This window comes from Octodon degus, unplaced genomic scaffold, assembly GCF_000260255.1.
Source record: "Octodon degus isolate 3935 unplaced genomic scaffold, OctDeg1.0 scaffold00110, whole genome shotgun sequence".
NCBI classification, from domain to species: domain Eukaryota; kingdom Metazoa; phylum Chordata; class Mammalia; order Rodentia; family Octodontidae; genus Octodon; species Octodon degus.
Genome location: NW_004524686.1, coordinates 6196470 through 6213788, shown reverse-complemented (window position 1 = coordinate 6213788; position 17319 = coordinate 6196470). Strand labels below are relative to the sequence as shown.

General features: G+C 35.7%; 1 protein-coding gene across 5 annotated transcripts in view; it reads right to left on the bottom strand.

The window, feature by feature from the left end:
- The window catches only part of Atp11c (ATPase phospholipid transporting 11C), a 254981-nt gene that overhangs the window by 35751 nt on the left and 201911 nt on the right, over positions 1-17319 (bottom strand). For all 5 annotated transcript variants that reach the window (XM_023699077.1, XM_023699078.1, XM_023699075.1 and 2 more), the window contains exons 21-24: positions 15062-15236; positions 10407-10509; positions 9117-9262; positions 853-912 (exon numbers count right to left, since the gene is read on the bottom strand). In XM_023699077.1, coding sequence (XP_023554845.1) covers positions 853-912; positions 9117-9262; positions 10407-10509; positions 15062-15236 — 484 coding nt within the window. The remainder of the gene's footprint in view (positions 1-852; positions 913-9116; positions 9263-10406; positions 10510-15061; positions 15237-17319) is intronic.

Here is a 17319-nt window from a genome sequence, read left to right as displayed (position 1 = left end):
AATATAAGAAGGCTGGTACTTCCGAGAACTGGAAGACCCTGAATTCATGACATGATCTGCTTAACTGGCACTACTGAGCTAACAACATGGCAATAATGGATAACATAGCACGGTAAATGTCAAAGAGGCAAGTTCAAGAGAAAGTGACCAGTAATTTCCCATTGAGAAGAATGTATTTTCTTCACACTGTCAAGGAATAAGAAAAACATCATTTTCTATCATAAAAGAAATAAGAAAAACAATGCCTTTGAAATTTAGATACTCAGTTTCTAATACTTACGACAGTATGGTAACCCAGTTAGGCAAAAATCACTGAACTGCTCATATTAACTACCAAATTTCTGAGACACTTAACATCATAGTTCCTGTACTTAGTTATAATTCCACAACAAGCAATGTAAAATCCATGTCAGTTGTTAAATGTGCCTTCCCATCCCAGAATTTATGTGTCTATGTGTTCGATTAATATATAGCATATTCTTTACTTCTATAAAATCAACCAGAGAATTTATAAGAGTATTAGCTTTTATTTGAAGAAATACTGTAACATTATAGGACAAATAAAACATCTTTTGTACACTGATAAAAAGAAAAAATAAAATATTTTTAATGTTATAGCAAACCCATTAGCACATACTAAAAACATGCCAATACAGGAACAAGAAATTTAACAATGCAAAGATAAAAATATTTGCACCTGTCCAAAACCATACCAAAAAGATCAACTGCTGAAGCCAAAAAGAAATCCTTTTACTTTGAGTGTCTCTCTCTAGTTCATGTAATCCAGTATCTAATCTATTACATTAACAACAAATGTAAATTACATTATAATAAGTAACTTAAGAAACAAACCTGTTGTGAGAATCCACAGAAGAACTGGTACAAAAACTGTGGCAAAATGAAACAAAGGTTCTGGAAAAAAATTAAGATAAGGTTTAAAATTTTCACTTGATCAACTTACTAAACTAAAATAGAAAACTATACTCCAACTGTCTACATTCATTTCTAAATCTTTCTAAAATAATGTAATAAATCTCTATCCTAGAGACATAAAGAAACTGAAAAGCAAATGACTACTTCATATTAAGACAGACTTTTACACCAACAAACTTATTTTGACAACATCTTGCTGTTCTTTCAGGAAAGAAATGAGCTCATCCACTATGAACATCTAATGATCTTGTATGTGAAATTGTAATTAATTTGCAAAATCATCATAAAAGGACATAGTGCCTTCACTGTATATTTTAAAGTTAAAGGGGAGGTAAAAGGAATTGAGATGTGTTATACACATGTACCAACTCATGGTTATGAATGTAATCATTATGTCCTACAAACATGTACTAATAAAGATAAAAGATAAAATCAACTAATGGCAGTAGTCAGAAAAGCTTTACAGGTTATATTGACATGTTATCAATTAATGTTTTGCTGGTTTTACTACTGGCTTCATTTGCTGGCTTCTCATACAATAAACATTGTTGAGCATCTACTACATTGTAAACAAGGCACTTGTGGCGACATCTAAAAGAGCAAATTTCTTTTTCCAAAGGGACTTATCATGTAATGGAAGGAATGCTAAAAACAAACATGAAAATGCATGCTAGGAATTCAGTTAAAAGCCACTCAGTTTATGCGTATAGAATACTAAATACATCTGCAGGCAAAACCTCCAAAACTAGGATTGAATGCATGTTATTCTTCAAAAAGGCTTTAAGCCCAGCTTATCTGAGTGCTGCTATCAACTGTTCAGGATGTTCCCAGACTTCTTTTTGGAAATCTCTTGCAGAAGTCCATTTTTTAACAATGTCAGAAAGGCAGTGTCCTTCCTCTGTCACATAGTCTCACTTAGTTAATTCATCAGACTTAGCTCTGGGAGATGTGAGCTGTTTTGAAAAATCAAAAGCACCTTCAACAGATCAGTATCTGCCACAGTGAGGATGTTGAGATCAATGTACTACTGACTCTGGAGGGTGCACCTAGAGAAATCCTGTCCATGTATTTGGAATTGCTGCCCAGCAAGAGAATAAATGTGAGAGCCTGCAAGTTCATCATCTATAAGAGATACTCAATTATATTTATCAGTGCTAATACGGTTCAAAACATTGTTGGCAATATTTCTAGAGTTGAACGTCATGAAAAAATAAGTGTTCTGAGGTTGGCAGAGTGAGGTAGGATCGTGATGCTACTTCCTGACAGGAGTATGGGGTCTGCATGCTGCAGGGGTGGTTACTCCATGGTGAATATGTAATGCCTAAAATAGAACTTAGCACATGGTAACACATTTAAAACATAGTTGCTGGCTGACTGATAAAGAAGTGAGTAGTTGAACAAGGTTTCAAGGAGGAATAGACAGTATCAATAGAAGGAACTAAGGCAAGCCAATATGTATTTTAAACATACATAATAAAAGATGTTTAGTCTGAGAGTGCCTTAAAAGAGAGATTAAGTTTTAGATAACAGAGAGTAAATTTTCTAAGGACTTATTTGAAAAGTAGCACTTTCTGAAACTTGGCTGCATTAAAAAAAGAGGATTAAGTGGAGGAACAAAAGGCCAGAAGATACATGTCTGAAGTGCTCCAGGAGTAGGAGAGAAACAATCTAAGATGCAATGACCAAAAGTGAGGAAGACTTTTTAGCTCATACAAAGAGGGTTGAAAGTATATTAGAAATTCTCCTGGGAAAAGGTAGCATTATGAAAGAAGTAGTGTCAACTCATTAACAAAGAAGATACCGAACACAGAAATATCAATGAAGACAGAGGACATCATCTATATACATAATCCCCAACTACCTATGTTGGAAGCAGGGATATGTCAGTTTCTGACCACTGACCAATATTTGCCAAGTTAATGCTTGTTTAATTCTCCTTAACAGAGCATTCTTTCCATCTGGTGGCAGCTGCTTGAATTGCAGGCCAAAATCCTACACACAGCTTTTGGAACACAGGCAGATTTGTTTGGTAAACTTTCAGGGGGGAACCCTACTAGGGAGAAGCCAAAAAAGAATAACTATTCCCAAGTAGGACTGTCAGTTAGAGTGCAAGGGCCCAGAGATCTCAGTTAGAAGTAGGATAGTGTAAACAAACACGAAAATATAGTTCATATACCTGCTGAGGAGCCAAATGAAGTGAAACCATTTCACAGAGCCCTATCTTCCACATATTTTAAATTGAGATAATACTACTTATTTCATAGAAGGCTTATAAGGATTACAGGAGAAAATAAAGTGTTTTTGTCAAAGAACAAATACTGTACACATATTGGGTTAATTATCATTACTGTCATCACCATTATGTTCCTATTTCTCCTGATCAATGTTTAACCTGGCTACCATGAGATACTGACTGGCAGGGTCTTAGCAAATCTTTGAACCGGAGATATACCCATAATATGGCATTAACAAGAAACATAGCCAGCATGGTAGTGCATGCCAATCATCCCAACCCTTGGGAGGCTTTGTTGTAAGTTCAAGGGCAGTCTAGACTACATGGTGAGTTCAAAGTCAGTCTGAACCACATAGTAAGACCCTATCTCAACACTTCCCCTCGCTCTGCAAAGCAAAACAAAACGAAACAAAGCAAGAGCCTAGGATTAATCATAGACAACTGACACATATGAGAGTTGCTGCTGCTTTCCCACCTGTGTAATATGGGATATGAAATTCAAATACCCTAATTATCTGAATGATTTAAAACTGGCACAGGCCTGATGATGCAGCTTCCTGTTACAGTGCTCATTTTTTTTAAATTTTATTTATTTATTTATTTATTAGAGAGAGAGAGAGAGAGAGAGAGAGAGAGAGAGAGAGAGAGAGAGAGAGTGTGGTGTGTGTGTGTGGCCAGCTCAGCCCACCAGGGGGCGGGGCTGGCTGGCATGTGGTGCTGGGGGATCGAACCGCGGTCCCTGATGCTTTGCTAAGCTTGTTCCAAGTAGGCGCTCCAGACCACTGAGCCATCTCTCCAGCCCCTACAGTGCTCATTTTAGCAGGCATGAGGCCTTGGGTTCTATCCTCAACACATCAAAATACAAAAAATAAAAACATAAACAGCCTGACATACATAGTTGGACTCCATTCTATTCACTAGTAGAAAATAATGAGTGAGCACACTCAACTTAATGTGTATTTTAATGTTATGTAGTAAAAAGAGTGACTGGGAAAACAATAATGAGGTCATGGGATATTGTACATTGTGTTTTGTATTACTAAACTTGGTGAGAAAAATGCTCATGCCATATATAGCAAGTGAAAAAGACAAACTATAAAACAACATGTATTGTTGCACCAATGGGATTTCTCTTGAGGTGATAATAATGTTTTAGAATGTTTATATATGATAGTAAGTAAATCATTGAATAGTTTAACTATAAAAGAGATAATTTTGTTATGTGAAGTATATATCAGAAATATCATTTCATATGAGTTGGATGTGGTGGCAACATCTGTAATGCCAGTTACTATGGAGGTTACAGCAAGAGGAACACTTACGACTAGAAATTAGAGGTTAGCCTAACTAATGTGATGAAATATCTATCAGAAATGAAATCAAATGAAAAGCCCATATGTGATATATAAAACTATATATTTATACACATATACACATAGTAATTTATATAGACAAAAGATTAGAAGTTCACATGAAAAAATGCTAACATTGGGTTTCTCAGTTGGTATGTGTCTTAGAGATTTTCTCTCGTTGCTGTGACAAAATACTTGATGCCCAGAATTAAGGAAGGAAAGTTTACTATAGCTCACAGTGGATGTTTCAGTGCATACTTGGCTGGCTCTAAGGCAGAGTGGCTCACGGCAGAGGCAGCAATTCATGGCAGCAGAAAATAGCAACAGCAGTAAGAGCAAAAAGGGAGGAACAGCAAGAGCAAGCATTTTCCCCTCCCTTAGATTTATTGTATGCAGGTAATCTGCCCTAGGATGGGTATAGCACTCACATCCATAATCCCAGAATTGAACCATGAGTTAATCAAAAACTGTAGAAGCCCATCCATGGCTACATGAAGCTTTGAGGGGACATCTAGACATAAACCATAACAGTATGCTTACAGCAAATAGGTAAGTACAAAAATGTGCAGTTCTTTTACAATCATGCCAGTGTTCCACAAAGTCAGAAAATATATAATTTAAAAAATCAGGCTGAGAGACAGACAGACAGACCGACCAAATGACCAACCGACCAACTGACCACAAATGGAATTTAAACAGGTAGTGGGAAAATGAGGTTGAGGCCAGCCTGCTCAAGATAAATATAGCTGGATCCATCTCAACCAAACTGAACCAAATCAAACCAGATTAAACCAAACCAAATGTAAGAGGTCAGGTATGGTGGCACATGCTTGTAATCCCATCTTTGGGAGGCTATGGCAATAGGATTATGAGTTCAAATCCAACCTGGGCAACTCAATAAGATGCTGTCTCAAAAATTTTAAAAATTATTAAAAGAATAAAAGGACTCAGCCTGCATCTGTGAGAAGGCCCTGGAAATAATAATAATAATAATAATAATAATAATAATAATAATAATAATAGAGTAAGAGGAGAAAGAGGAGGAAATTTGTTAACAAATAACCTAATCATCCATATGATAGAAAAGAGAAAAAGTAATTTTCTTTTCTTTTAGAACCGGGGATTGCACTCAGGCCCTTGTGCTTGCCAGGCAAGCATTTATTCTACTGAGCTATCTCCCCAGCCCTGAGAAAAACAATTTAAAGTAGGATTTTAGCTATATACTTCAAGGCTAAAAAAGGAAAGTACTACACCCAATACCTGAGATGATATGAAGAACACAGATGATATGATATCATGTAAAATGACCCAGACACAGAAAGACAATGCATGATCTCTCTTATATGTGAGACATATAAAGCTTGATTTCACTGAGAAAGTGGAAGGGTGGTTACTAGGGGCTGGGCAGTAAGGTGCACTGAGGAAATATTGGTCAAAGGATACAAAAATTACAGTTAGACTAGAGGATTAAGTTTACGAACTCTATTGTATATTATGGTAACTATAGTTATCAATATAATGTGCACTTAAAATTTGTAAAAGAATAGATTTTTAGGCGTTCATATCACAAAAAAGAAAAAATATAAGGTAACATACATGTTGATTAGCTTAAGGCAGCCATCCAACAATTTACACATTTATCTAACCCTGTTATACATAATACACATAAATTTTGCCAATTAAGTAAAAGAGGGCTGGGGAGATGGCTCAGTAGAATAAGTGCTTCCCTGGCAAGCGCAAGGGTCTGAGTTCAATCCCTCGTTCTGCAAAATAAATAAATAAATAAATAAATAAAAATAAGTAAAAGAACAGCACACAAATACTATACTCAAGGTGGTTTCTGAACAAAATTATTTGTTAGAAATTCTAAAACCACTTTAAGTGTATTGCGGGATTGAGAAAACAGGAGCACATATTTGTGGATGAGAACAAGGTTTCTCACTATTGGAGAAAGGATTACAAATATGAAAAATCTAGAATGTGATTATTTTATTAGGGACCTGGCTGAATGAGGGCTAAGTTGCTAACCACAGGGCTCTCTAGATGGTGATGATGATGGTGATGGGGATGTTGATGATGACAATGAGGGGTACTGGGAATCAAACTCAGGACATTGAGCTTGCCAGGCAGGTGCTTTTGCCTCCGATCTATCTCTCCAGCCCTCTCCAGATTACTGAAAAAACTCAAATTCACAGTCTCTGAAGACAAGATAACACTGCAGCTGAGGGAGCTAAATCTGACTCAAAGGATTCCAGGGCAATAAGGTGCCAACATTAGAAATAAGCCAGTTCACCTAATTAGCAAGACTGCTTGAAATATCTTTGTTCTACCTTCTCAAGGCCCTGCTCATTTCCCTTGGGCTTTTGCCTCAGATGTGTTCTCCACTTCCTGCACCCCTTATTTTTTTTTCAAAGTTTTATTGATAAACAGATAGCAATGAGAAAGTTTCAAATCCAATCAGAAGTACAGTTTCAACAAATAATACGCTGCATATATTCTTCTTAGTGGTTAATTGCTGTACAAGAAGTGGACTTGTGATCCTATTTACAAACACCATTAGAACAAATCATTCTATTCATTAAGAGAATGCAACTATATATCTATCCTAACTCTGCACCCCTTAAATTGTGAATATTCAAGAAATTCTGACTGACTAGAGAAGTCTTTGTCATAGCTCCAAGAGAGTTCTGACCTTCCATATTGCACTATCTTTTTTATTTAAGCCTCTGTTGTACACTCATAGGAGACTGGGGGGCCCAGCCAAGCTCCTGCTAGTGTTGGACCAGAATCAAAGGAGTAAGGCAATAAGCTTGGAACAGTATGTGGTACTAGAAATTAATTAAGGAACCAAGCAAAGTAGTGCACACCTGTGATCTCAACACTCTGGAATAATGAGGCACAAGAATTGCTGAGAGTTTGAGGCAAGCCTAGGCTACATATGATCTGAAGGCCAAGCCTAAAGTACATAGTGAAACCCTGTCTCAAAAAGACAAAAGAGTAAATAAGCCTTCAAATGCTGATAGGTATATGTTAGAAGAGGAGTTTCTAATAGTCAGATAAAGAAAAACTTAGGAAAATAAATTATAACAATGAAGTTTACCCTGTAGACTAAAATAGCTGTTTTAATAGCAAGCCCCTCTTTTTCAAATGAAATTCTACTGATCCTGCACACAACATCATTTCATCAAGGTTAACATTATTATAGTCAAAAGAAATATTTGCAACATGCATCTCCGAATATGTCACATTTCAAAGGTTGCAAAAGTCACTTCCATGGTGCTTACGTTAAAAACATGTAAGCTTAATCTAATAATAAGCAAACACTAGACATGCCCAAGTGCAGGGCTAGTAATATTCACATATGTCAAGACTATGAAGGGAGTAAGACAAGAACTATTCTAGATTAAAGAAAACTAAAGAGACATAACAGTTTAAATCCATGTGTGAATTCAAAAAGAAACAATAAAAAAGAACATCAATGAAATTTGAACATAGTACTATATGTGTAGTAGTTAGTAATATGCTAATTAGTATCAATTTGATGATCTTGATTACTATAATGTGGATTATCTAAGTAAAAGTTGACAAAGCCAGACAAAGTATACAATGACTATTTCATTAATATTATAACTTTTTAACAGTCTAAATTATATTAACAGTACAGAAATAACAAAAAAAATTAATTCTATTGTGCAAAACACAGGACAGTAGATCAAATTCTAACCTGTATCAGTTTATGGTCATTTACACATCTTCTCTTTCACCTTCATGTATGCCAAGGTTCATATACACAAGATAGGTGACTTAAACTAAATTTATGGATTCTAAATACCAAGGTACCTCTGGGCAGGACAGAGGAGTTGACCAAGTAAACAGCCCAGGCTCCACTACACTTTAGTCAATATAATCCTGCTTCTGTCTGCTTTATCTGTGTAAATTCCTGTAAGCAGATAATTCTGCTTATAAAAAGGGTAGCTTAAAATACTATTTAGAATAAGAAAAGAACCAACTATACATATATGATGAACATGAATGAAGTTCAAAAACATTAAGCTAAGTGAAACAGAAGTTAGTCACAGAAAAGTATATATGATCCCATTATAGGAAGTCCTAAAATAGGCAAAACTAATATGTATATTATATGTATTAAGTCTATACATACTTTGTACACTACAAGTCACTTTATGTATGATTCAGTAATACAAATCAGTCGTTGTTTGGGGCAAGGATAGAGACTGGGAAGGAATGTTAAGAACTTTTTGAAGAGGTGTAAATTTCTATTTTTTATTGGGTGGTGGGTACCTGAAGGTGTACATTCATCAAAACTCAGGGAACTATACAATTTTATGAAAAAAACTTTATTGTATTAATTTTCCCTTCAACAAAGTCAACCTAAACTTAATCTCAAATCTCTGACATCCAAAAAAAAATATCTGGTTTCTAATTCACTGAACAGTCTATCTCTGCTTTGATGAGTGCAAATTTTACTTTCAAGACAGCAAAAGAAACATGTGAAAGGAAGAGAAAAGGCATGCACAAGCCAGGCAAATTCTGAGTTAAGCAGTGAGAAGTTAAATTACAAATATTTTATAACATACCTTGTAGAAGAAATACTGTACAAGATGTGCTATTCTCACATAGTAGAGATGACCATGAGCCAACAGCAGTTTCTTTAAATGTTTAAACTTTGGAACAGAATAATCACTATTCCTGGCTGCTTGACGTCCTTCTTTGCCTTTAATACCTAAAAATACAATATCTCTGTAGGGTGAATATTTTAGAAAATATATAACCCCCTGATTAATCATCACATCTTCAAGATGCTTAAATATCACTGGTCAACTAGACAGTTTTGATTTTTTTAAATCCAAAAAGGGATTTCTTAAACAGTTATACTGAGACTAACCAAATAAAAGTATAACTAAATGTAATTAATAGCTAGTTATCTGCAATACGTGAAACAACATTTTCAATCATAAGTTATAACAGCAAAGTTCCACCTGAAATTATTTTAAGGCACGCCTTAAGTGCTTAACTGTGCATGCCACTAACCTTGGTACTAAAGCAACTCAGGAGACCTGGGTTTTGTGGCCTAGGAATTTAATGAGAAGATGAAGTCCCCTCACTGAACAAAACACTGATTAGCTGCTCAAGAACTGTATGATCTCAAGAAGCTTCAGGCCATCTTCACATTTGATGACCAATAAGTAGAACTTAGAGTTCCAGCTAAATAGGTCTATTTCCAAATGGGAAGAAGAATCTGAGACTCTAAACTGCAGTATAGTAATCCCCAAGATATTAATTGCATATATGCTTTTAACCAACTGCCAAAAAAATTACTGGGGTATTATGTTTGTTACATAATAGCAGCCTAAAAGAGAAAAAAATGATACATGTGGTAGAAAAGGTATTGCAATATCAACATATAAATTCAGCACTATAGCCCGAACCACCCATACATAGCATTATGTGGAAAACAAGCCAACCAATTATCATTTTACAGTCCCTAATAGTTAAGAATATCAAAGGATACAGAACGGAGCAACATAAGCAATCAATCTAGCCAGGGGCAGAAAAAAAATCAATAAACTTCTTGCATGCTGTCAAAATGAAAGCTAAACAATCAATTATGTTGCCAGTAGCTTCAGGAAATCTACTTTCCTTGGCAATTATAAAAATATAATCTAACTTTGTTTTGCTACCTTTCCTGTGGGGTGAAGATCTTGTGATGATCATCATAAGTCAAGACCTTTCATTAGATTAGCAATTATCATTCACAAATCCAAATTCAAGACCAACATCCAAAACAAATCTCTAAACCATAAAGGGATTCTACCTAAAAGCAGTATCAAAAACATATAGATGCTGTCTCATTAGACGTTTCTTACCTATTCCCACATGGGATTCCAAGATCATACTAACATCATTGGCACCATCACCTATCGACAGTGTTATTGGGCTTCCTTTTAAATTCTTCACCATTCTGACAATCTAAATAATAAATACAAAACAAGTATAGAAAAGGTCAAAGCAGAATGTCTGACTGGACTGTAATTAAAAGGGTTTTTTTTTTTTTTGTTTTTTGGTGGTACTGGGGATTGAACTCAGGACCTTGTGCTTGCCAGGCAAGTGCTTATTCTACTGAGCTATCTCCCTGGCCCCAACAATTAGGAGTTTATACCCCATTCACACTTGTAAATGAAGACTTTGCAAGTAAAAAGGCAGTTTTTAACACACACTCTCACACATATGAATGATAATCTTGAGTACTCAGATGAATAACAATACAGCCATTCAAAAGGTAACGCCAACACTCTCTTGTTGCTAGTTCTGTGCACATAGAAGTTTTCAAAAACTTTGCCTACCATGCATATCAGAGGTCAACATGTTTTTCTGTTTTGCCAGAATCAGAAAACAATGCTTTGGTTACCTCTGACTCTCCTCCTTGGTGACACTCCCATCTCCGCTAAGATCACTCTAACCCATTTTCCTAAGAGCCTATGTTAAATGTTTCCACTGATCTGGCTACTACCTAAATTGACTGCTTGACTAAATTTCCCACTGTCCAATATGGTTTGCCCTTTCTTATGAGATAGGCACACTTCTGAAAGAGCACTTTGAGGAGAGGTGATATTTGCAGAAAGATGTCCAATATACATGTACAAAGCCTGCCAGTATTACCTGAGTATCTTCAAGATGTGAAAATAATGCAGTACTATGTTCATGGGTAGTACTGAATAAAATGCTTTTCCCTGATATTAAAACACTTCTGCTTTTGGTTTTTCAAATCCTTCTCTTGGCAGAGCTATGCATGGGAAGTATCTTGGGTAAACAGTTGCCCTTCCACTTTGTTTCAGAGCCCTTCCACTTTGTTTCAGACAATCACTGCTTGCTATGTCAACTATCACACCCCCTTGGAATTTAGCAGCCTTCAAAATGCTTAATTTAGAAGCTCAATAATGCCTTATAGAATTTGACCCGTTACCATAACAGAAATCCATTTAACATAACTGAAGTGATCACTTGTAATTTATATGAAGCTAAGGCACCCTATAACCTTTCATTTAAACAAAAGTCAGTCAGACTTTATTTTATTAAACAGCAAAAAAACTATATCCACTTCTATCCAACATAAAAATTATGGGGCTATGAAAAGCCAGCTTTCCCCCCTCACTTCTTCCATTTGGCTCTTAAAATCTTGACACTATATAAGATGGTCAGAAGTAATCTATACCAAGGACAAATGTAAAATAATTCAAATTAAATTTGCAGTTAGCTAGGTATAACTATTACACCATGCACTTCGAGGAATAAAAACTACAGTTAGAGAAAGTCTAGAGGAAAGCAATAAAACTGAAAAGGGTGGCAACATTTGTATGAAAATACATATTAGATCAAAACATTAACATTTATACTTATAGCAAGATAAAAGGATCCAAGAATAGGGACTATAATCATGAGAAACTGGGTTAAATATGGGGTTTACCATACTTACCTGAGGCAACTCAAATTGATAATGTCTCCTTAATATGTAGGGTAGGTTTCATGAAAGAAATAATTTTCATCAAAACCTTATTATTTATCAACTGTAAGAACATGCAATACACTGATCAAAGCAATGTTGTAAGATCCAAAAATAAGATAAAGGCTTGGTTACACAATTAAAGAAGCATATAATGAAGTACAGATTAGTTATGAATACAAGTACATTACATAACCAGATTAATAATACACAATGACAAATCATGGTACTGAGACAGGGAAATAACAGCATTACAAACACCTGCCTGCCAAGCACAAAGTCCTGAGTTCAACTCCAAGAACAAAATTAAGTGAATAAAAGAAGAAACCATGGAATTTGTGCAAGAAAACACAACATTATAGCTATATAAACAAGAAGGCCTATGATATCAGAGAAGAGCAAGACACTATATTTCAAAGTTATTAAGCATTATTTTAAAGGAAGTGTGATTTATATTATAAAATTTGAATAAGATTTGCATGGATGATGAAGAAGGGAACATTCCAGAGAAAAGGAACAACATAATCAAAGGCACAAAGACAAGTAAGTACTGTATGGGACATGCTCTCAGAAAATTGATCTGGTGTGACCAGATGAAATATTTCTCATGTACAGGGCATGAACAGACATACCTGAAGCCAGATAAACAGGGAATAATGCATATTATGAGAGTGGTGGCAGGGTACAGGAAGAATTGCAGAAAAGAAAGATCAGGAGTTTAGTAAGCTACTAAAAGTCTGGTCCTAGAAAATAAGGAAAAAGAAGCAATAATGGATGGAAAAGACAGTGTCCTGCTGATGAAAGACCACATAGAAGAGTAAAGTATGGGGGGAGCCTACACATGTTTCAAGGTTTTGAGTTTGGACACTTGGGAATATAATGAACTCAGTCACAGAAATGAAAGATACTGGGTTCAGCATATCCATTTATGCTGTGGGAGCTCAAGAAGGTAGCATATGAGAGGTATCCCTTGATCTGAGTTCTATGCCATCCATCCTAAGAGACCATCAAATCCCTGAAAGTGTCTGTGAATGAATGAAGGAGTAATACTTTAACAACATTAATTGGGGAATATGGGAATAAAGGTTGAAGGAGGAAGTGTGAAAGCAAGTAGGTCAGGAGATGAAATCAAATACTTTATGCATAATGTTATAAGTGTTCGGTCCAAATTAGCCATAAAAGATTTCAAAAAACGGCATAAAAATAAGCTATAATGTGTAATCTTAGCATTGTTTTAAGGACAGTGATACTGGACATTTTAAAATATATTTATTTGCCATTTATACTTCAACTGAAAAGTGTGTATTCATCTCAAATGTTTATTTTTGGATTAGGTCTTTGAATTTGGAAGATCTGAATATTTTTCAGCTCTTTATATGTTCTAGATATTAGTCTTCTGTCTGAGGAACAGGGAAACTGTTTTTCCAAGTCTGTGAGTTGTCTCTTCACTCTGTTGGTGATTTATTTTGCCGTGCAAAGACTTTTTAATAAACCTGAGACATTTCTAGGTAAATGGGTGCATCCTGAGATCATACTCTTAAGTGAAAAAAATCAGATGCACATATTTAAATATCATATTGTTTCTCTGGTATAAATAAGGACCAAAATGTATAACAGACATTGCAAAATAGGAACAAATTGTTCAAATGGGAAGGGGAAGTAGGGAGGGCAGAAGGGGAAAGAAAGCAACGGAAAAGAAAAAAAATGATAAAGATAAAATAGAAGCAAAGTTTTATATATAAGGAGAGAAAAAGGGGTTGAACGGAGGAGAGAGGAAAGAGAAAAAAAGAATCAAGATAGATCATGTACAGGTGCAAACTCCCTATAATAAATGTGATCGCTATGTATATGTAAAATGTACCGGTTAATTTAATTTAAAAAATAAGCTAAGACAAAAGTTAGACAGAATCAACAGGACATACTGGCTATATACAGGGAAGGAAAAAAGGATCAAAAGTAGTTCTGAGATTTAGAAAGCAAAAGAAAAACACATGAGTAAGAAGGACAATATAAAAAAACTAATCTGAAAAAGAAAATTCTAAGATTTGTCTTAGACATTAGAATTTAATGTTACAGTAGAGATTACATATAAATCTGTCTAGTAGACAGCTAGAAAAAGGAGATTTAACATCAAGAAAAAACACCAGGACCTGCCAGATAGCCCAGCAGACTAAAGCATCTGCTTAGGCAGAGGGTTTGGGCATTATGGCGCGTGCCTGTAATCCCATTGCTTGTGGGCTGAAAACACTGGAGAATCACTACAAGTCCAATATATGTAGTGAGACCCTGTAGACCCCATACTAAATACATTAAAAAAGAGAAAAAGGATCAAGACATAGTACATAAAATGAGAGGCATAAGAAACACTTTTCTTAAAAACAAACTAACATTTAGGGAGAAGATCACAGATAAGATAAAAAGATCTTAGGTTACCAAAGAGAAGACTAGCAACCATCATAGAAATCAAGGAGCAAGAGTTTTAATGAGGATGTAATTGACAATGTCAACAGCATTACAGAAATAAAAAACGGACTGAAGACAATGTAAGGATTGGACCAGCTTGCCTGTAAGCACGCCAGGAGAGTATTAAGAGCAGAAAGAACATGGGACTACTGTTCCAGGGGAATGAGGAGCAAGGAAATGGAGGAAGCACACACCAGGTGCTCCTTAGAGAAGGCTGGAAGGTGAGAAACTGGACATCCAACTTGAAGGAACAATATATGGCATAGGTTTATTTACTTTTATTTATTTATTTATTTTTGCGGTACCAGGTATTGAACTCAGGACCCTGCACTTGCCAGGCAAGCGCTTATTCTACTGGGCTATCTCCCCAGCCCATGGCACGGGTTTAAAGCAATTTGCAGGAACTCTCTTGAGAGTGAAAAGAGAAAGAAGTCATGGAAAAAGAAATTACATGGTAATAATGGCTTCTAGAAGAAACAAATTAAAAGTAAATCAAACATGTGCACATAAACATCCAGACAGACCCAAAATGTGCCATTAACTAATTTCCACAGTTACCTGGGCTTTCTGTAGAGGTGCCATCCGGCAGCAGAGCACTGCAGTACACTTCATACAAATCTGTAGGAAAATGTTTTTGTAGTTGTTTGAACTAGAGTCATGACTAGAATTTAGTATCAGTGACAATGTGGAACCATCAATAATTAGTCCATATTCCTGATGTTCTGTCCATGCTCTGAAAAATAAAAATCAATGTTTATTTGAATCTATTATACATATGTATCCAAAATCTTGACTTCTTAACCACAGAAGGGAGGGTCCCAGCAGAGATGAGTCATCATTCTGGTCCCTTGAACTATTCATTCCAAAGAAGTAAATGCCTTATTAATAATGGTACAACAGTGACATTCAGTCAGATCTTTGAGAATTAAGCTGCCAATATAATTGACTGTAAGTTCTGAAAACTATAAAAATTAAGAAGGCGGTACAGTCTGCCTCTAACAAATTCAATGTGAATTTGGGAAATTGCAGACCCATCAATCTAACATAAAATGATACTGTGATACAAAGACATCAGTTAATTTGAATCTCCTTAACCACAAAGAAAAAGAGAAAATCCATACGGGGGAAAATCATAGGAGACTTTTCTCTAGTATTTCTGCCTGAGTAAAAAAACAAACAAACCAAAAAAAAAAAAAAACCTAGCCATAGAATATGGCTTCTGAAATATGACAGAGTATCTAAAAGGCATAGTGCTGATTAAAGTATGCCATAATATATACTTATGTCCTAAAAATTGTTTCATTTAATTGAATTTAAGCATCATTTTATACTAACTTGGGGGTTCTCAACTCTGTACTTCCCATCAAAATCATTTAGATACATTAAAAAAAATTATCCAGGCCAGGAGTCTTTCACCAGATCATTTAAATCAAAACAATTTGTGGTTAGGATAGATATATAGTTGCATTCTCTTAATGAATAGAGGGATTTGTTCTAATAGTGTTTGTAAATAGGATATCATGTCCCCACCTTGTACAGCAATTAACCACTAGGAAGAATGTATGCAATATGTTAATTATTGAAACTGTCCTACCAATTTGATTTGAAACTGTCTCATTGCTATTTGTTTCTCAATAAAATTATGGAAAAATAAATAAATAAATCAGAACAACTCGGGCAGAACTTGGTCAGGTAAGTAGATTTTAAAGGCTTTCTAGGTGGTTTCTCATGTGGGACCAGGACTAAGAGGTATGAGACATCAGGAAAGACACATGTAATAAGGTGCAAGTTTTCAAGAAAAACACATGGTGGAAAACTTAAAACTGACAAAGGTCTGTCAATTAACCTATCCCCCCGAATTACAGGACAAAAACAGCTATTATTTAATTTTTGCTCAGGGAATTTTGGCACCCTGTGAGAACCACTACAGTGGAAGTATTGGATTCCAGAAGATCTCAGTTATAGTTTCAGTTCTAATTTAATACTATTTACAGTTTAACTTGCAAAAGAATCACATGGGAATCTTATTAAAATGCAGCTTTTGAGTCCTTGCCAAGCATGTTCAAGGCTTTGGGTTCCATCCCAACCTTTCAACTAAGTAAACAGGAAATAAAATGCAAATTTTTTTGCCCCATTTTTTCCTTTTTTGTTTGGGCTTGGCTTTGCTTTCTTCTTGAGGCCCTGATGGCCTCTAACTTAAGGCAATCCTCCTGCCTCAGCTTCCCAAGTACTTGGATTACAGGCCTGCAACATCACACCAGGCCCAAAATACAGATTCCTGTTCAGTAAATCTTAGGTGAGGTTATTTTACATTTTTAACAAGTAGCCCAATATTCAGACAGATAGTGAGGTTAAGCTTAACAGCCTAGGTTGTATGGTAATAACAATAAGCTTGTCTTCTGGATGGTTACAACCTAAGTTTGCAGACTCAAATTATAGAAAAAGGAGGGCGGCAAGAAAAGCCAAAATTTTGGCCCTAGCCTTCCAGGGTCACTTAAGACTCAGGACATATGAGAACTTGTACTGTTATATCATGTAACTCGGTAGTGTCCCAAATTTTCTGATCAAGGAGATTATGGGGCCAAAGAGGAAAGTGATCGATGATGTAGAGTGCGCCTACGGTGAGTCACATGGAGAGAAAACGTTCTCTCAGGCTTTCACAGAGAGCACATTGGCCAAGCAATGGCCGTGACTCATCCACGTGGCTGACACTGACGAAGGTTCTACAATCTGAGGTATAGGATCTCAGGATAAATCCTGAGGGGATTTCACTGACCTTCTCAGACCCAAAAGCTACAACTCTTGTTGCATAGGTC